Source organism: Balaenoptera borealis (genome assembly GCF_965194805.1).
Source record: "Balaenoptera borealis genome assembly, chromosome: 6".
In the NCBI taxonomy this organism is placed as follows: Eukaryota; Metazoa; Chordata; class Mammalia; order Artiodactyla; family Balaenopteridae; genus Balaenoptera; species Balaenoptera borealis.
The window spans coordinates 47,368,718-47,389,377 of NC_138863.1; the positions used below are offsets into that span (position 1 = coordinate 47,368,718).

At 39.9% G+C, this 20,660-nt stretch overlaps 1 protein-coding gene and 1 pseudogene across 2 annotated transcripts in view; one reads left to right on the forward strand and one right to left on the reverse strand.

Annotated features, from left to right (window-relative positions):
- Positions 1-934: 934 nt before the first annotated feature.
- Positions 935-20,660, forward strand: part of LOC309631324 (cyclin-Y-like protein 1) — a 42,932-nt gene continuing 23,206 nt past the window's right edge. The window contains exons 1-4 of the mRNA XM_082397633.1: positions 935-1,374; positions 10,469-10,543; positions 12,430-12,464; positions 18,516-18,616. Of these exons, the coding sequence (XP_082253759.1) occupies positions 1,149-1,374; positions 10,469-10,543; positions 12,430-12,464; positions 18,516-18,616 (437 nt within the window). The 5' untranslated portion in view covers positions 935-1,148. The remainder of the gene's footprint in view (positions 1,375-10,468; positions 10,544-12,429; positions 12,465-18,515; positions 18,617-20,660) is intronic.
- On the reverse strand, positions 13,139-15,727 carry LOC309631320 (10 kDa heat shock protein, mitochondrial pseudogene; annotated as a pseudogene). The gene has a single exon. The product of its transcript is annotated as a 10 kDa heat shock protein, mitochondrial pseudogene (transcript).

The window sequence follows — 20,660 nt, forward strand, 5'->3', positions numbered from 1 at the left end:
TTAACTATCGTTATCATCTTCATCAAATCAAGACCGTGGTACTTCACTTTGTGACTCTCAAGTTTGTATGAGAAAATCGTACTTTATGCGTTGTTGTTGGCTAAAGTAGGGAAACCTGGAAACTCCTGCCGTGGAAGAGAGAAACAGGCGAGAAAAGCGAGTTGCTGAATCCCAGCGCCTCAGAGGTGGGAGGGAGGAGTTCGGTACCTAATTTACTGATGAGGAAGTGGAGGGGTGACGTGTCCTCGAGTCTCATTCAAGACACAGCCACAGCTCTTTATTGAGAGTAGGACCAGGGCCCCGGGGGTTGCTATGGTTAAACTGTAGGCGGAAACTAACACTCTTTGGAAGGCAAGACAGGAGGAGCATTCAGTTATAAAAAACGGTCAAAACTTGGGGTGAAACTAAGTTCGTTGAGCAATACATCAAATGAGTCAACTGTCGACCCGGTGAAACCGAGTTGCTAACTGAACTGGCATTTTACGAACAGGGGCTTTCTACAGAGCCCACTGACTCAGGACGGCTTCCATTAACAAACTCCCGCGGCGCTTCCCGCAGGACCGGAAAGCTCGGAGCGCGAGAGATGAATGGAAACCAGAGTCCGGGGCGCGCCGCTCGGGGGGCGGGGCAGCCGCGGGCGGGGGCGGGGCATTGTGAGTTACATGCCTGCGCTCTGAGGAGGGCGCGTGGAGGGAACTCTGGTCGTGATTGGTCCGTCGTAACCAGGTTACCGAAGGACACGTTCCGGTAGGCAAGGGCCGGCCGGGCTAGCTACTTTCAGTCAGGAGGCGGCGGCGGAAGGAGGAGGAGGTCCGGCTGCGCTCTCTCCCTGCAGTGGCTGCGCGTCTCAGCGCTTCTCTGGTTCCCACCCCTTTTAACTAAGCCGGTCTGGTCACCGCCCTCACAGACTAGTTGGTTCCGGGGAGGCGGCGGCGGCGGCGGCGGCTGGGGTGCGGCCGGGGCCGGGCCCCTGCCCGGGGCCCGGCGGCTGGGCGGACAGGAGAGCGGCGGGCGAAGTCGCGTCTGCATGTGCGGCACAGCCCCGGCATAGCCCGGGGCTGCCAGTGCCCGCCGCGCCATTGTTGGGGGAGGGGGCGGCTTCTGAGCTCGGCGGCGGCGGCGGCGGCGGCGAGGAGTGAAGGCGCCCCATGGGGAACTCGCTGTCTTGTTGCCTGTCCCGCAATGCCTGCCCCAAGTTGGGCCGGCGCAGGGGGTCAGCGGAGCCGGACTGCGAGTCTGAGGTCTACAAGGCGGCGGCCGGGAACGCGGTGGCAGTAGCTCCGGCGGCGGCTACCGTGGAACCCGCCGAGTTGGATTTCGCAGGTGGCGAAGGCCACCACCTGCAGCACATCAGCGACCGGGAGATGCCCGAAGGTAAGAAGCGGCGGGCGCGCCTCGCCCCTCGCGGGGTCGGCGCCGTCTGCTCTCGGGCTTACCTCTGGCCTCCGCCGCCCCCAGGGTCCCCCGGGAGGGAGACGCCGCCTAGGGCTCCTTCTTGCCCGGAGTTGGCTCTCCCAGGGCGGGGCACCGGGGACGAAGGCTGGCTCTGCTTGGCGTCCCCACCCCTTATTCTTTACCAGTCGCGTCCGGCCAGTCTCCTTCCCTCTTCCCTACCCGAATGCCCAATTCTTTCCCCCGTTCCCATTTCCCAGCCCGGCCTGAGACCCTACAATCCGCGGCCCTTCCTGTTCGTGGTTCTATTTAACATCTCGTGGGACTTAGCAGAGACTTTCTGGTGTATTCTCTCTTTTCTTAATGAAAACTTAAATACTCTAACTTCGGCGTATCCATCCCGTCTCCCTATCCAGATGGTACCTAAGCGAAGGAACTAGGTAAGGGCCTGATGATAGACTTCTATTCGTTAAGGTAGTTGATACTCGAGACAATTAAGACAAACATTAGAGGATTTGTCATTTAAATTCAAAATAGAGATGGACAGAGTCAGTGTGGTGTTCTTAACTAAAATTCTTTGGATTTTAATGTTTTCAGTCGCCCTGATAAAAGCTACTTTATCCCTTCTAACTATAATTTGAACACGATAGGAAAGAAAATGGTGGGAGAGGGGCTTAAAATAACTGTGAACGGTGTGAAACGTTACTGCCACGGCTGCAGAGAATAGTTGTTGGGTTTTTTTTCTTTACCAAAGGAGACCCCATGGAGTTCTGATTACTTTTAAATTCCCACTTTGACACAAGTATGTCTTCAGCTGCACGGCCTTAACCGACTTCTTTTGCACGTTGCCTGTTCTAAGGCAGGGGTGAGGTGGTTCCTGAGACTGCTGGACAGAAGTTTCAAAGGAGAAAAAACAAATTCAGATTGTAATTTGTAATATAAAGGTTTGGGAGTTAACATACCACATCCATCCTGCAGAAAAATGTCTCCATGGCTCCCTCCTCCGCCCCCCCCCCCCAGTAGAATACTATTTAACTTTAAGAATGTTCAGGTAAAAGTTCTGAAGACTAAGTGGCTGGGGGTGGGTGTTGTCGGGGAGGAGAGGAGAGAGAGAAGAGAGGAAATGTTTGATTTTTGCCTCTAGAATTTTGGAAAGGGATGGCTCTAGGTTAAAAAAAAAAATTTCTGGGTAGCATAGTGGCACTTTAATAAAGACTGTTCTTTGAAGTATAAAACATTGTATCATAAAGATGTTAAAGCCCCACTGGCCCATTTGTTTCATTGAAATGCCAGAGATTATTTCATTATTTCATAGACGAAATGTCTTACAGCTCTTCTATTTAAATTTTAGTTGGGTTTATTTAATTTCTTTAAAAGTTAGAATAATTAAGCCTGTGGATTCACCCTTATGATGGACGTGGCTTTGTAAGTGGAAAGTACTCCCTTTTCAGAATAGTTAGATATTGTGAAAGAATGAACAAATTATGTGAATTAATTGTAGCTTTAAACACAAAGCATGTAAGTACTTGTGAAAACTGCTCTGCTTGTTGCTATAAGGTAAGCCTCTAAATGATTTTTAAAAACAGTTAGTAGTTGGCTAGTGTAGGATGAGAGACGAAAATTGGACCTTTATAGAATTCTTTTAAGATTTACAATGCATTTTCTTGTGTATTTCACTTGGCCCTTCCATCTACAAATAAGGCCCGTATATGTTCTCCCTCTGTTGCCGATGAAGAAGCCAAGACTTAGAGATCTGAAATGACTGTGTAACACAGCTACTGAACAAAAGAGACAGACTTGGGAGGTGGTAGATATGCCAAATTCAGTTCTTGGGATGCTTAAGAAACTGTTTAGAGTGCACCTTATATTTTATAATTTATCCATAAGTTAGGCCTATCTCAGCATACTCCAGTTTTGATTATTGCCATTCCAGTTGATTGTACACAACTCAGAAGCAACATTTACCTCTCCATTCTCTGTCTGTACATACATTGCAATGGATATGAATAAAAGTAGAAGTCATGAAATAGCCTAAATTTATCAGTCAGGTAAACACGTTGATATAATTTAAAGAGTTTGTTCTGGTGAAATCCAATTGAAGCCGAGAATGCCCTGCACAGAGGGACACTAGGGGAAGCTGGTAAGCGGGCAGGTGAGGTACTAAGCATTTAGCATACGACTATGTATGCTAAGGAAGGAGTGCTCAATCAGGAACTGGAAAAATAGAGTTCATGAGTACAGAATTTACCTTTTTATGTTTAACATGATTGTTAAAATTTCATTTCAATTTGTCTTTTTTGGGGGGGCATTCAATAAAGTGATAAGAGAAACCTCAATTTCAGCATTTGCCTATTAATGAAGTTTCCATAGAAACAAGGTCAGAACACCAAATATAAAGCACAGGCACATTGGAAGTTTGCTCTTTATGTCTTTATTTCAGACAATTTTGTATCAGTTTCCCTGGAAACTGAGAAATTCCTACTCAGATATAAAACATTTGGGCTTTTCTACAGTGAAGAATTATTTGGTTACTTAGAGAAAATCGTACATAAATGATGCTCTGTCTTGTTCTTCAGAAACATTGGAGAAGAACATGATTTCTTCAAGCCATCTCAAAAAAGTAACTCCTAAGAACGTAGTATAGATTTCAGATAGACTCAAAAGAATTTTTTACTACTTTGTCTTTAACAGTATATCTAATATAACTGATGGTAGTGTCATAATAGAAAATAAGATGCTACGGTCCTATTATCTGATTTTATTTTTATTCATCAACTTTTCCTACAGCCTTTATGTTCTGACCTTAGGAGCTTTGCTAATTTTCTGGTGAAAGGTGCTCTCTCAAGTGACCCCTACCTCCCATCCCCCTGAAGAGTGGGTAGGGAAGGAATTGGCAATATGATGTGGAAAAACCTCTGAGCAACAGATCTTTCCTTTTTTTGGTGACAGTATTAATAAACATTTGATGTAAAAGATTTAGAAAACACAGAAAAGTCCTGCACTCACACTCAGAATATCCAGAATTTTTATGAATATTTTGGTGTTGATTCTTCCTGAACCTTTTGTATGCATATAAACATAACATTGTGTTTATTTTACAAAGATGGGACTGTTCTTTATGTGCCACTTTGTCACTTTTTGTTATAAAGAAAAGTAACGGCATGCAGCTCCGGGAACCGTGCTGGCACCTAGAGAGTGCTCCAGGGTGACGTATTCCATGCAACTGCGCATGGCTCTACAGCCTGCCTTTTACCAGCTGTTTACTGTGCCATCGAATGGTTGGAGCATAATTCATTTACCCAGCCTTTATGGTTGAGCATCTTTTATAATCCCATTATAATGCTTTATTCAGGGGACACAGGTAAAAACTGATGCATTGTATTGATACTTCCCTATAGCATTCTGATTGTACACTTTGTCTTATGACTTCATTAAATTCATAGGGTGAGTCATTTTGTAGTAAAGGTATTTTAACATTAAATGTTCTTTTCCCAAATTAAAGTTACCATTGATTTTTCACTGAACATTAGATTTCCTCTTTTAGGTTTTCGTGGTTCTTGGTAACCTGTCTTGTGTCTTTGATTCTGAGTAACTAAACTACTACTCTAAGAGATCTGAAATTAACTCTGGTCTTAGGTGACAGACACATCAAAAGACAGCATTAGAAGAAATCTTAGATGATGTGGGAAAATTGGGAGAAACTTAACTGGTTTTGGGTACACTGAAACATGATTATTAGGCACCATTCCAGAGGCAGGACAAACAGTGGTTAGACAAGACAAAACCCGTAGCCTAACTCAGGTCCTTACTTTCTAGAGGTGCCTGGGGGCTGACGACACAAGAATAACATCAGGTAGTGAGAACACTAAGAAAGAAAATGAAGGTAATGGGCTGGGGAGGAGGACAGTTTTACAAGGGGTGGTTAAAGACAGCTTCTCTCCTTTAGCGACCCATGAGCAGTCCTAAGAGAGCCACGTGAGGCTGTGGGAGAAGAGGCTTCTGTGCAGTTCCTAAGAAGGGAATATGCTTGATGCGTGCCAAGGACAGAAAGATGGGTGGCTGCAGCCGAGTGAATGAATGCCAGGAGGAATATGGGGGATTAAGACCTTGTATGCCTAGTGGGCCTTGACAAAAAAATATGAATTTTAGCCTAATTGTAATGGGAAACCATTGAAGGATTATATGCAGGGGAATGATGTTAATTCTTAGAAAAAGGGAAAGGGGGTAGAGAGGGTGGAGGGAGATCAGACCAGCTACTGTGTGAGAATAGACTGTAAGGGTGGAAGGAAGCAGAGAGGGAGACCAGTTAGGAGGCTGGTGCGGTAGCTCAGGTGAGAGCCAACAGTGGCTTGAACAAAAAAGCGATATTAATAAGGGTCTAAAATAGGCTGTAGTATATAGATTGCTCTTGCATTTCATTTGATTCTCACCATGTTCTGAGTTAGGTAGTGTAGGAATTCTTCTCTTAGGTATAAATTGAGCTGTCCAAGGTTTTAAAAATGAGTATTGATAGAGAGTAGGACTGTAAATTCCAAATGCATGGCATATAGGAACAGAATTTATTGTTGACATTATGTGAGCTTCTTTGGAATACTACCTTTTTTCTCACCCTTTTTTGTTGTTGTTGGTTTAGTGTATTAAAGTAATAAAACTTAAGAGTTAAAACAGTAACACTGCGTAATGTGAAATGAAATGAAGGTAACTTGCAACCCACAAAGGTTCTTAAAAGTCCAAGAAACTGAGTAAAGTACTCTTTAGAAATATATAAAGCCAGGTGTACTTACCTATGTGTCACCTCTCAGTCATGATCACTGTAACACTGATTGAGGATTAAAATAAGGCAAAACTGAGAACCAGGGTAGAGGCAGGTACAGAAGCAGTTGGAAACCAGAGCTGGGAAGTTGGGAAGCCAGGATGGTCAGAAGCTAGGGAAGCAGGGTCAAGGCGTGGGTGAGCCGTAGCCTGGCAGGTGCAGGAGCCTGCTGTGTCCCCGCTGGTGAGGCAGCCCAGCTCAGGGCCGGCTGGCGGGAACTCCCTGACTGCGGTGGCAAGTGTGGACTCAGAGAGATGAAGTCATCAGTTTCCATGGTAATTGTAAGGACTGTAATGTTTGTCTTATGAGCCATAAAACTAATACACTGTACAGTACAGGGATGCTAGGGCAGTTCAGTAAATGCAGTGGTTACCGTTAAGTGAACTGGTGCTCAGCAGTTGGCCCAGAAACTGCTGACATCTCCTGTTTATTTGGAATATATTGAAATCAATATGTTGATATTAATCGCTTTCTGAAATATGCTGCTTCTGTCAGATGCTTTCTTGGTCACTTCCCTCTCCCTCTAATATTTTAACAAGGAAAAATCATTTATCGACAGTTTGATAGCATAGTTTTAACACTTTTAGCCTTCAGTAATGCATTTCATTTGTTCTAAGTTGCCTATGTTTTCACACTTTTAACAACTGCAATTGAGATGGATCTTAACAACTGGTAGAATCTTAGATTGGAGGAAAAACAGTATTCAGTGTCGGTGGTGTTTTACAGGTTTCCTCTGAGGAATGTTTACATTAAGACCGAGTTGAATTTTTTTTTTAATCATACTTTTCCTACATCGACCTATCGTGCTGTCAAATAAGTTGCAATTTAAATTGATAATACAAAAATGATGGGTCTTAAAATACAGTTTTAATCATAACCCCTAATCATGAGCTCAAGAATATTTCTCCTGGGTAAAACATTCTTAGAGGTTTCTAAAGAAATAACTTTCGGAAGAATCCATGTAATTTCCTGAATGCACAGTAATTTCCTGAAGTCTCTAAATTACTGTGTGTGCATGTGGTGGGGAGAGGGATGAGAGGGATGGTGGGTGGTAAAGCTTTGCTTAATAGTTGGCAGTCTTACCTTTGTGATAGTGAAGAGTGTGGTAGGTTTTATCATAGTCTCCTTAGGCTCTTGGGAAGATAGTTAATGGGAAGTGCAGAAATATTGTGTGTATGTATGAGTTTACTGTCTAATGGCTCACATGTCCATTCTATAAGATAGTGATGTGGTATTTTTCATTAGCAAAAAGTGCAAGTTATATAGAAAATTGTTAGTTATATAGGCTATAAACAAAAGATTAATATTTTCTGAAAACCTCATGCAAACTGACAGCAGTAGGGCCCTGGTGTTTACAGTACATTCAAATGATAGGCCAACTCACCAAAGTGGAAATAACACTGATAACTGTGGGAAAATGGTCAAACTGTGTAATCAAAAGAAATACAAATTAGATCTACAGTGAGGTTCCTCATTCATATCAGTAGGAATTTTTTTTTTTTTTTCAAGTATCCAAAGCAAGGGTAGGAACTCAAAATGTCATGATTGGTAGCATTATACCCTAATGTGCCCCCCACCTTCTTTAGGAAGCAATTTAGCATTGTACATGGAGCCGTGAAAGTGATCTAACCTTTTGGCTTAGTCATTCCACTTCCGAAGATCTTTGCTAAGGAGATAAGACCATTATTTTAAAAAACTATGTACATGAAGATTTTCCTCATAATATTTTAAGAATAGAACTTTGTAAGCACCAATCCCCAGCAATAGGGGATTGGCTAAGTCCAGTATAGGAATAACACTTGATGGGCCAGTGTGTATTCATTAGACAATAAATATGCAACAGTGGGGTGGAGAGCGCTTGTTAGTAACAAGAAGACATAAATTGTACACTAATTAGAGCTTTTTTTAACGTATAAGAAAAGCAACTAAAAGTAACGGTTGTGAATCATTGTGTGTTAATGATTGTGAATGGTTGTGTGTAATTTTTAAACAGAGCATCGTTTTGTCTCATGCAGATTTTTGTTCATGATATTTGTTAAAGGAATGAGCAAGTGACTTTTACCTTTCCCCACCTTTAGTGTGATCATCAGTACTGCTGATTAACCAGGTCTCCTTCAGTTGCAAGTTAAAAGAACATCACAGAGTTAAGCACTACTTGACCCAGGAGTTAAATGATCTCCTCAGTTCTGCTCTCCTCTGTTGATGTCTCCTGAAAAGCCTTTCCCCTCATGATAGCAAGGGGAGTGTCCAGCAGCTCAAGACTAGCTAAGGATCCTAGAGTACAGTTCTGCCTTTCTCTTTTCTTGGGAAGTCCCAGGACAGCTGTGATTGATTGGCCGGTCCTGGGTCCTGTGCCTACCTTTGAACCCCCTAGGATAGAGTAGGGAGAGTGCCAGCTTTTTTCTGGTCACTTGGGCTAAGTTTACTTTTTTTTTTTTTGCATGTTGTCATTTCTTTAATCCCAGCCTTCTTGATTTTTGTATTTAGATCTGTAGTAGCACATCTTGGTTTGGCGGGTGTGTGTGTGTGTGTGTGTGTGTTAAAGCTTGCTTCTCTTTGATTCTGGCACTTAATTTTCCTGGACTTCCATTGAAAATTGTTAAGTTTTACCATGCCATAGACACTGATAAATAATACAGCTACTTTGCAAACATTTCTGCTTATTTTTTAGATTCAAATGTAGTCTATTTACTTTCTTTTTGGTATAGGTAAGTAGTCATGAATTCTTTCGGAAGCTATAGGTTAGAGGAAGCTGTGAAAGTCTCTGCCTGCCATTTTGTGTACAGCTGAAATAATTTATTTTCCCATTGTCTTAGTTTTTCAAATATGTAGGAGAAAAAAACTTTAAAATAATTATATGGGTCTTTTACATAAAAATGTTGAATAGAATATTTTCTCCAAAAGCAGCTTGATAAACTTCAAATTCAGTGAAGGAATTTTCATGAAGAACAAAGCAGTTGGTTTAGCTCTGTAAATTACTAGTGCTGGCAATGACATTAAAATGGATGGCTCAGATTCCTGTTAAAACGGGAAGTCCCAAATTACTGTTCGTGCAAAATTCTTTCTGGGTGGGAAAAGGGGATTCTAGGTAGAAACATTTGTGGAATGCTGGGTTAGACAGAATTCACTACTAGACTAATTCGTTTTTAATATATCAATGTGTGTATTCTTTGGATTCTCTAAGAGGCAGGGATATATTTGTATTTCACTTTGACCATCAAAGCCATCTTTCAAAAACAGATCAGTTATTATGTGGTTTGGGAAATAATTGCCTTAACCATTACTCTTTATCTGAATCTTGGTCCAGTTTCTTAAAAGATTGGTTAAATGGTTTGAGATGGACTTTGCTGAGGAAGTGTCATAGGGCTTTTATGTTTGTTTGTTTGTTTTAAACAACAACCTTAGTATCCTGTGTGGTAGCTTGTGCTTGTTTTGTATTTCTGCCTAAATAGAAGACGCTATCCCACCTTGGTGCAAGGTGGGCTACAGGCAGACCCACCTTTTCGTGTAGGTATGGCCAAAATTTTTTTCTAGTAGCCCTATGATCTGCTCCAGAAAGTACTCTTATTGAAGCCCCAAATTAATCATGCAGCGTGGAATGAAGAAGAAGTGAGTTTAGCTTTGGAAATAGAGGGCAAAGTTAAAAATCACTATCATGGAAGTGTTCCTCTAGATTAGAACATTGAACTTTTATGTAGTCCTCTTAAATCTGCCATGATGAATAGCCCCCAGATAAACCACAGCCAATTAAATGAGTTCATTTGTTGAATGGAGTTAGAATTAGCCATTTGATTGTCTGAAGAACATTTGCCAAAAGCAACTCACTTCGTTTTGGCATATTTGATATATTGAGCTGGTATCTGACAGTAGTTGGCCACAGCATAACTTGCTTCTTGAGACTGTTCCTGGAATGTGCTAGTAATATCAGCTTTAAAAGAGGGTGACTGAATTTTTAATTGGTAAATAGGAGGGGAGTCACATATATGATTCATCTAAAAATGGCATAGATTATTTAGGTGCAAGTTAAAGAAGTCTAAGACATAGCCATGGTTTTATTCCACATGTATGGAGAGTTTCTACAATTTTGCTGTTTCCCAATAGAATTTTTATATTGTGCCTTTACTAAAATTGCCTTTTTGTCATTACTAAAAGCTCTTCTCAAGACTATTAAAAGTGGTTTCAATCAATGTGTAGCTATCTTTAAAATCATGTATTTTTCTACTCAACTAAATCACCACACCTTTTTCTCTTCTTCCTATACAGACTTAGCTTTGGAACCAAACCCTTCTGACCACCCAAGGGCAAGCACAGTTTTTCTGAGCAAACCTCAAACAGATGGTAAGGCAATGCTTTTTTTTCCCTGAGAAAAAGAGTGAAAACTGTTTTTGTTTTGTGTATTATAGGAGGTATTTAGAAAAACTCTTACAGTGGTTTAAATGTTTCACTTTTTTTATGTATTCACTTGTCTTATTTTAATATGTTGATGATACAGTTTCCTTTAGTTGTCAGTGTTTTAGGGAGGAGAACACTTAGACTATCTGTTTATACATTTTGCCACCTCTTTATCAACATAGTCAACTGGCCACATGATTTAGATGTGGTCTATTTCTCCATGCTACTTTGTCCTTTTCCCCTTGCTCCGAAGAGCACATATGTTAAAGACAAATGATAGGGTTTAGGTCACAGTTAGGTTTTCATTTGATCAAATCAGAAAAATCAGTTGTTATATATGGGAATTGAGCCTTGTGATTTTGGCCCTGTTTTACACAGTGTTCAACCAGACGAGCCTATCTCACATCCAGATTTATGCTACTCAGAACTTTTAAGCTATTCAAAACTTTCTCATCCTAATGTAGTGCTGTGCCAGGGTAATAAGAGCAACATGCCATATGGGGTTTTCCAGAAGATTATCCTCAGCATGTGAAACTCATATAAATTTCCTGTGTCCTCCTTGTTTTAAGAGGAGAATCAGAACCGTAGAATTTTTTGCACTCCTGCTTGCCTGCTTGTCTTCCTTAATGTTATGTTAAATCCTAGTTTATTTGCTAAAAAGCCATACGTGACCAAGTTTTTCAGTTGATTACGAGAGCAGGAATACAAGAAGTGAACATTCCATAATATTTAAAGTGAAGCAGCACAATAAAAAACGGAGGTTTGGTTTTTTGTTGTTGTTGTTTTGCTTTTTGTTTTTTTCCGTTAGATCACTGGTTTTTATAAAAGGATATAACTCAGGAACAGCCAGATGGAAGAGATGCATAGGGCCAGGCATGGGGACAGGGCACAGAGCTTTGATGCCCTCTGCAAGGGTACTACGTGTTCACCAACCTGGAAGCTCCTGGGGTTTCTAACTTGCATTTTTCTAGTGTGTGTACTTGAGCCACTCATTTCTGGTTAGGATTGCTCTATTTCTCAGTTTCTTCCAGAGCCATGAGCTGCTCACATGTAGAGGGGCTCTGGAGACAGTAAAAGAAAAGCTGTCCCATGCCTGTCTCTCTCTTCAGCCTTAAGGAATCCGTGCCTGTGATGCCTGTCTGGAGTTAAAGGAGGCAATGTGAGCAAGAGTGTGGCCTAAGACCCTCTTCAGGCTTTTATTCTTCTGGCCTTTGTTGGAGCAAAACAGTTTTGTGTGCTGTAGATATGTTCATTTAGGTCAGCACACTCATTTTAAAATTTACGTTTAACGTAGGTTACTTTCCAGTTGTGTATTTTTTCAGTAAGGTATTTGAGTAGGTTACCATTAAGTGGTTCAGGATGCTTCCAGAGATACTGGTGCGTTCGGAGATGAGTGCCTGGCCAGAAACTGGTTCTTAGAGTTGTCATCTGTAGATTGTGGTAATTAAAGTAAGCTGTGTGTAAATGAAGAATTAGAAAATACTCCTGGCTAGTAGTTCAGCTATGCAGCAGGTAAATTTTTTTATTAGCTAAGTTTCTCACCTGGCCTAATTTGCTTTGTCCTTTTCTTTTGTAAATGGGGAGTCTTTCATTTGTACCTAATCCAGAATATCTATTAGGTCAAAAAAGTGAAACTAAGTTTTTAGATTTTATTTCTAGGACTCATCTTGCTGGGTGATTTAAATTATATATTTTGTTGGAAATTATTTTAAAAAATAGAATGGAATTTTATCTCATTGTGTTATTGGTAATCCATCAAATAATTAGTGACTACTTTTATTTTTCTATGGCATTTGTATCAGAATTCATCAGTTAATTTTTTTTATTCTTAGTGCGGGAAGAGAGGAAGAGCAACCATTTAAACCATGTAAGTAAACAGTTGAAAAGTTAAGAAATTAATAGTTTGAATTAAAAATATGTCTGCCATGATTCCTAAAAATATGATGGATCCAATACTGTTAGCATGGACCTCTTTTTGGTAGATTTTCTAAATCTCTGTTTTCCTAATTATCAAATGTATTCAGGAAAGTCTTTGACTTAGTAGTGCCCATTTTTTAAGGGTTTTGACATTTAAGTTAAATTTCACTAATATGGTTGTAGTATAAAGATCTGCCTTAAATTCTTTTGCCTTATTTTTTTGATCTTATTTTTTAACCAAAGTAATAAAAGTATAACAGGTAAGTTAATTTTTAGCACTGTCCATTGACTTCTTGTCATAGCAGGTGACAGCTTAGCTTCTTCGGTCCACCATGACGTTATTTCCCTCCCTGTGTTCCCTCAACATGTATCAGTTTTTATTAAATCAGAATCAATGTTTACATTACTACGACTCTGCAAATATTGTGCATTGCTGAGCCATATAGTTCTCTGACTGTGCCTCCTCCTTGTACACCCTTCATTCTTTTTCTTAAATATTAATGAAATTGGAGCACTTCTGCACTTCTCTAGGATAACCCAACCCCCCTTTTCCTAGCCAACGTGATCTCACACAGCCAAATGCAGTAAATAAGTAGCTCCCTGCCCGGTCTCCCTGCTTTCACATTCTTCATTTTTTCTGTGGAATTAATTTCCTGACTATATTCACTTGCCTGTTTTCTAACAGCTATTTTTTTCCCCAAATGTTTTAACATTTGTCACATGCCTATCAAAAATATTTTCCGTCTACTAAGCCACATCTGTTCCATTTTTTTCTTGGAGACACTTTTCCCCAATCTTTTGTCTTCCTACTCCCATATAGACTAGTGTTCCCCTAGGCCTGCTCTATGCCTCTTTTCCTGGGATATCTGTGTGAAGTCATCTGGGATCTCACATAACTCTGCTCTCTTATGTTGGATCCCCTATGTCCTAGATTCTGTTTCCCTCTTGTCTTGTTATACTTCCTTGTTTTACTGGAGCACATTTTCCTGGGAAAAGGGCACATGGGCAGAAAGTTTATAGAGATCTAGCCTCTCTGAAACTCCTTCTATTTGATAAAGTATAGAATTCTCAGTTGAAACTAATTTTTGCCGTTCTAAAGACACTTCCCTCTCATCTTCTCATTTACACTGTTGCTCTTAAACCTGTTGACATTGTATGGTACATTGTACATTACCGATTTTAGTCATTTCCCCCCACCCCTTCCTTCTCGGGAACCTTTTAGTACCTTCCCTCTCCCTGGGATTTTGAAATTTCATAATTTGGTTTGGTATAGACCTTTTTTGTGTGTTTCTTTGATATTCTGTTTTTTTCTTCCAGGTTCCTATTATTCGGATGTTGGAAGTCTTAGACTTACCAGATGGCTAACTTTTTTCCCCTCCTGCTTTGCATTTTGTCGTTTTGTCCTGCTTCCTGGAGGTTTCCTTGACTGTGCTCTAATCCTTCTATTGAATATATTGTTTTGTCTACCTTATTTTCAATTTATAGAGTTCTCTTATATCCTGTCATTCTTTTTTTCACTGATGCAATTTCAAGTTTTCATTTGCTCCTGAGTTTTTATCACTCCCATCAATTCCTTCTTCCTGTTTGGTTTTGTTTTTTTTTAAAGCATCCTTATATTTTATTTTATTTATTTATTCTTTGGCTGCATTGGGTCTTGGTTTCTGCACGTGGGCTTTCTCTGGTTGCGGTGAGCTGGGCCTACTCTTTGTTGGGTGCGTGGGCTTCTCATTGCAGTGGCTTCTCTTGTTGCGGAGCACAGGCTCTAGGGCGTGTGGGCTTCAGTAGTTGTGGCTCATGGGCTCTAGAGCGCAGGCTCAGTAGTTGTGGCGCATGGGCTCAGTTGCTCTGTGGTATGTGGGATCTTTCTGGGCCAGGGCTCGAACCCGTGTCCCCTGCATTGGCAGGCGGATTCTTAACCACTGCGCCACCAGGGAAGTCCCATTCCTTCTTCCTGTTTTGATCTCTTACTTGTTGGGGGCTTCCCTCAAACGTGTGATGGTCCTTGGCTGTCTGTTAAGATCTAATTGGAAGCATCACTTGGACAACTCGTTAACTGATGGGCCTCACTGCAAGGATTTGGGGACCACGCCTCTGAACTCTGAGCCTGCCTTGGGTTCTGTAAGACAAACTGGTTTTCTTGTTCCTGTCCTAGTCACTCTCTGTAGGTACCAAGGTTGTGCTTCCTCTGTTCTGCCATGTCAGTTACCACTCCTTTATCTAGTCTTTTCACCTTTCAAACATTAAAAATCATCTGCTGTTTATCCTGTCTTATGTATAGCTTTTTTAAAAAATGCCTTTAATTCTAATGAGATGATATCTGAAAGAAGGGGGAGAGGAAATAGGTTTGTGGTCAGTCTACTCAAACTTAGATTTATTCTTTGAATATAGGTTCTGAGTTTGAAGTTTAATTCAATATATTTAACGATATTAATTCAGACAATATTTTTGATTATACCTATAATTAGAATATTATACTTTTCTACTAAGGCCTGGAGTATGAATTCTATTCAAACCACTCACCCTACCATATTGTCCATTAATGTGCAACATAGATGGAGTATTACAGACTTTTCAGTTAAAGTCATTGATTCTTAATAAACGTATCCAAAACTTGTGAAAAGGGGGAAGAAAAAAGTGAACTTCAGCTTTATTCTCTTTTTTTTTTTTTTTCATTTATATACTTTTATTTGGGAATGTTTAAATCAATACAGAGAAAACTAAATTTCAGAGACACTGAATATCATTAGTTTGGATATCATTACTTTATTATAAAAGAAACATGGAAATTATTTACAGGATGAAAGATTTCAGAACTTCAGTGGCAGCTTCACGTGATGCCATTGGGGGAACGGGCAGCTTCACGTGATGCCATTTCAATAGTGACTTATTTTAGTCGACATATTTTCCAAGAATGTCACCATCTCTAAATAAGAAATAATCCTTGTCATCTAGAACTACTTTGGTGCCTCCATATTCTGGGAGAAGAACTTTATCTCCAACTTTCACACTAACTGGTTGAATCTCTCCACCCTTTCCTTTAGAGCCTGATCCAACAGCTACTACCATTGCTTGCAATACTTTTCCTTGCGATTTTTCTGGAAGCATAATGCCTCCTTTGGTTACAACTTTGGGTGCACTTCTTTCAACTAATACTCGGTCAAAGAGGGGAAGAAACTTTCTAAATGCCTGTCCTGCCATGACTCGGGTTGCCGCCCTTCGTACTCTCGCTCTCCCCAGCTTTATTCTTTTAATGGGTTAAAATCAGAGGCAGTAGGCACAATGGGAAGAGTCATTGGGTGGGGGCAGGATTTCAACAGGTACTTGACCTTTAATGATAAGCTTTGAGGATTGTTACTTACTAGCCTCCTAGGTATGATTATTTTCTAGTCTTCACCATTAAACCTGAAGTCTACTAAGCAACCTTTCCCCTTATAAAGATTGTAAAAGTCCATGTATTTTGTCCTTAGTGCTGAATGAAGATAAATACTCTTCTTCAGTGACCAATTGAAATAATACCTATGAACATTAAACTGTCAGTAGTGTTTTTTGCTACTTGTTTTTTTTTTTTTTGTATTTGCATTTTATACCCTTATGTGTGTCAGTGCAGTTTATTGAGGTTGTGAGCCAGCAATGGTAAGGCTTTAATCATAAAGGACAGTTATCTTAAATTTTCGAGCAAGATGAGAGGAAAGTAATCTGCTGGCAGCTAACATATCTAGGCTTTGCTCAGAGGCTTCAATTCTGCCATCCTTTAGTGAACCCTAGATGCTGGAAAGTTTGAATAGTTTCAGGAGTAGGCCTGTGGAAGTGTTTCTTTTGTAGGATCGAGCCAGTAGACTGTAAGTTGCTGATACATTAAATGAGCCCCCATAGGACTATAGACCACATCTAATTAAAAATTTTAAATGTTTTAGCAGTAATATTTCCAAAGACAAATCAATATACATTCATAATAGAAAAAAAAGTTTTTAATAGAGGAAAACAGGATAAATAGCACCCAAAGCTCTACCAACTAGTCTCTATTTTGGTACATTTCCTTACTATTTTTATTCCCCTCATATATATAGATTTTTGGTCAGAATTGACTTTTATTACGTGTAGTGTATGTCATATTATACCCTAATAGTAGTGACCTTAAAAGATAACCTGCTTCGTTTAGAATCAAAGTATTTGAATGAGTGAATTTTCATTTTTCATGCTGTATCTGTTTTTTGAGATTCTAAAATTACACATTAACCAAATAGCTTAAGGACCATATCAGAGTTTTAGTTTAAAACATTTCTAGCTCGAAGGAGAAATTAGTCTTCCAAACAGTGATACTTTTCAAATATGTTACATCTAGAACTTTTTGTTAATAAGGAATAAGTGGCTTTGCATAAAGCATCTGAAACAAGCAAAATGGTGTTTTATATATGCCATTTGGATATTTCTGATTATTGGATACTGGCAATTTTTATTTAAATGCTCTGTATTTTAAAAAGCATCAACTAGATTTTCTCCCTGCCTCACCTTTCATGTATTTGTGGAGGACATTGATGGGAGAGTGTGACAGCATGGTGAAAACTATTTTATATTAATAGGAGGAAGGAAGGCTCATCTGAATTAGTAAGCAAACAAAAACCAAAAACAAAACCCAGCTTTAAAATTGTTTGTATTCTGTGGTATTAAAGAATGCTACTCTTCCTTCCAGTGGCTTTCAGTGATTGGGATTTGGTTATTGGCCTTACTTTAAGGAAGAGAGTTGTCCTAACATAGTTTAGGCCATTTTAGTATTTGACTATTGCCATGTTCATGGGCTCTTCACAAATAAATGGATACTTCTAAAGTGTTTTAAAGATAGTTCATTCTCTAGAGGGTCTCAAAAAGTTCTTTGTCACCTATCCAACACCACTGTAGATAAATTCTCACGAATTTGTATCTTTAGTAAGATTTACCTCCAGTTGTAACTGATCTTAAATAATTTCTCAAACACTTGTTGAATCCTAATTTGTCCCAGATTCTGTGCTCAGTAGCTGGAGGTAGGAGAAGAATCTTCCTAACCTGGAGAAGCTTGTTTACTTAAGAGGGTGGTACTATGCAAGCAGCTGAGACCATGGAACAGTTGGTAAATTAGATGTGTGAGTGTGCAGAAAGTGAGAAGTTTTGTGGTGTGCCTGCTGGCAAAGGGATCCTAGAGGAAGATGGGGTCAAGCTTGCTGGGACAGGAGGAAGAAAAAGGCACTGCAGGCAGAGAGCAGCATGGGTGAGGCAGGAGTGTCAAATAACACGTAGAACAGAAGTAGTACAATTTTGAAGTGAATGGCAAGTATTCTCTGAGGTTCTCACTTGAGTAATGTAATGGCAGTCTTACTTAAACATGAAGTGAGAAGTTAAATTCTCAGAGTTGTTTTATCCGTTTTTTTTGGATGCGAGAGAATCTTTAAGCAGTACCTTTTTGTCCTCCAGATAAGGAAGTTGAGGCCCAGAGAGACTTATGGCCCCCAGCTTGTTAGTGATAGAGCAGCCCTGGCATGCCCAGCCTCTGATTCGAAAACGTTTGTCTCGTCTCACTGTCTCCTGAACGAGTACATTTGTTATTGGTGTGCATTGACTGCAGTGAAATGCTCCGACATCGGTATTACAGAAAGCATTACCTGTTATTGTAGTAAATGAATAGAAATAGGAAATCTCAGCTGCATTTCATTGCTTAAGGAAAAAACCCTGAAATCTTATTCTAAACTTTTTACATTATTATAAAGGTAATTTATAATAGGCGCTTGCCAGGTTTGATTATAGGTACTATATCAAGGCAGCATTTTATAACCCATTTCTCAAAGCTCGTCTGTGGAAGTCAGAGTATAGAGGTTTCCCATAGAGCTGCACATGATATCACACTCAGGCAGTTCATGGAGTGTAAGAAAAATCTTAATGCTTTATCGTTTGACATTTTAACCAAGGAAAAAAACACACTTTATAGGTTTAACTTACTGTGACATTTTCTTCTATTTCCCTTCCCCTTCAGGTATCTCCAGGGCAGCTTACTAAAAAGTATAGCTCATGCTCAACGATATTTCTAGATGACAGCACAGTCAGCCGTCCTAATCTTAGAACCACAGTAAAATGGTGAGTACAAGTAGGTTGCCAAGGGCTGAGTGACAGACCCCCTTATCGCTAAAAGCATCCTAGCCATACATAATTTCATTCATTTGAATTGTCCTTTTCAGTGATCAGGTTAAAAAACTGGTGTCAACTATACATTGATTTCAAGGACCTAAATATGAATTTTCAGTTTCCATTTTAATCTTAGAGCGCATGATAGAAGGGAAAGCCAGTTAGCAAATAAGAAATCCCAGAAAAAGTATAAATCTTTATTTGACGCATTTCTGTTGTTAAGCCATTGTTGAACATAATGAGAAAGAGAGGTACTTTTTATTGGCTATTTCTAGAAAAAATTATTTCTTTATGAGTTGTAGTCCTCAAACAATGTATACTACTTTGGAAGCTACTCTTAGAAGAAGGAACAGCTTGTCCCCTACTGGCACCAAAGCGAATCTGCATTTAAATTTAATTGGATTTTGTCAGATTTATCCCACTGTGCATTTTTTTTTTTCCTGCACTATTTCTGTATGAAATTTTACTTCTCCTTCCTGTCCCCCAAAGAGGGGGAGAATATATCAAACCAGTCTTAAGAAATACACACTCAAGCTTAATTTCTTTGTAGACGAAATTTGTTCAACTGAGGTTTTAACTTAATAGACACATTTAATTTTTGTTTATATATATAAATATATCTCCAACACACTGTATCAATCACAGCAGAGAACAATAAAAGAGGTGAGGTTTCGGAAACATGGCTGTGGTCAGGCTTATACTTAAGGAGACACGAACAGTGTCATGATGATGGAAACTATTCTTTAATTTCTGGGAGCACCTCATAGTCCACAATTGGAGATGCACTTTCAAAACACCCTAATGATGAACCTTTCAAGCTTATTTAAGAGAGAAAAACCAAACGGGATGCAGAGCTTCTTGCCTCCTCCCTCGCGGTTGTCCACGAAACATTAACATCTCCTTAGGATATGAATGTTGATTTTCCAGAACACAGTTTGGGAAATGCTATTTGAAAATATTAATGTCCTTATCCTTAATTTTATTTGTTGTCTTAATTTTATAAGCTAATTATATTTTTAATTGGTTTTTAATGTGCCAGCTTTTTTTTTAGCTCTTTAAATTATCAGTAACTTCTACTTTAATTAAAGACAGCAAGTTCACAGTCATAATAATGTAACTTTCCTCTCTTGCTTACAATAATAGTTGCAGTCAAATCATGTTTCAGCAAAAACTGAGCCCCATCTCTAAAGTCCTGAGTTTGGGCACTTATCACATCATCACTGAATGTTTTTATTCAGCCAAGACACTGAATCTGTGGGTACAAAAACCACTCTACTTTGGCTAGAGTCGCAGCTTCTTTTGAATTCAAAAGAGTCTGATGTCCAGTATATAATTCAAAAGTACCTTTGAAGGTTAACCTTGCTCAGGGACTTCCCTGGTGGTGTAGTGGTTAAGAATCTGCCTGCCAACGCAGGGGACACAGGTTCGAGCCCTGGTCTGGGAAGATCCCACATGCCGCAGAGCAATTAAACCCGTGCGCCACAACTACTGAGCCTGTGCCGTAGAGCCCGCGAGCCACAGCTCCTGAGCCCGTGTGCCACAACTACTGAAGCCCACGCACCTAGAGCCCGTGCTGTGCAACAAGAGAAGCCACCACAGTGAGAAGGCCGCGCACCACGACAAAGAGCAGCCCCCGCTCTTGGCAACTAGAGAAAGCCCGCGCGCAGTAACAAAGACCCCATGCAGCCAAAAATAAGTAAAATTAAATAAAATTAAAAAAAAAAAAAAAAGATTAACCTTGCTCAGACAAGTAGGTGTCATCCTTTTTTTTTCCCGACCTAGTCTAATTTTTGGAAGTACAGTAAATTTTAATTTGCTCTCATGAAGTTTTAAAAATGATCATTCATCACATTCATTATTGGTGAAATAAAGGTTTACTGAGAAAATTAATAGGGCCAATTGGCTTTTAGGAATGATTTTGAAAATGTTTATCATGGGGTTAGTTTTCAGTGGGGTAGTTGTTCTCAGTGGGGTAGGTGAGCCTTATTAGAATCTC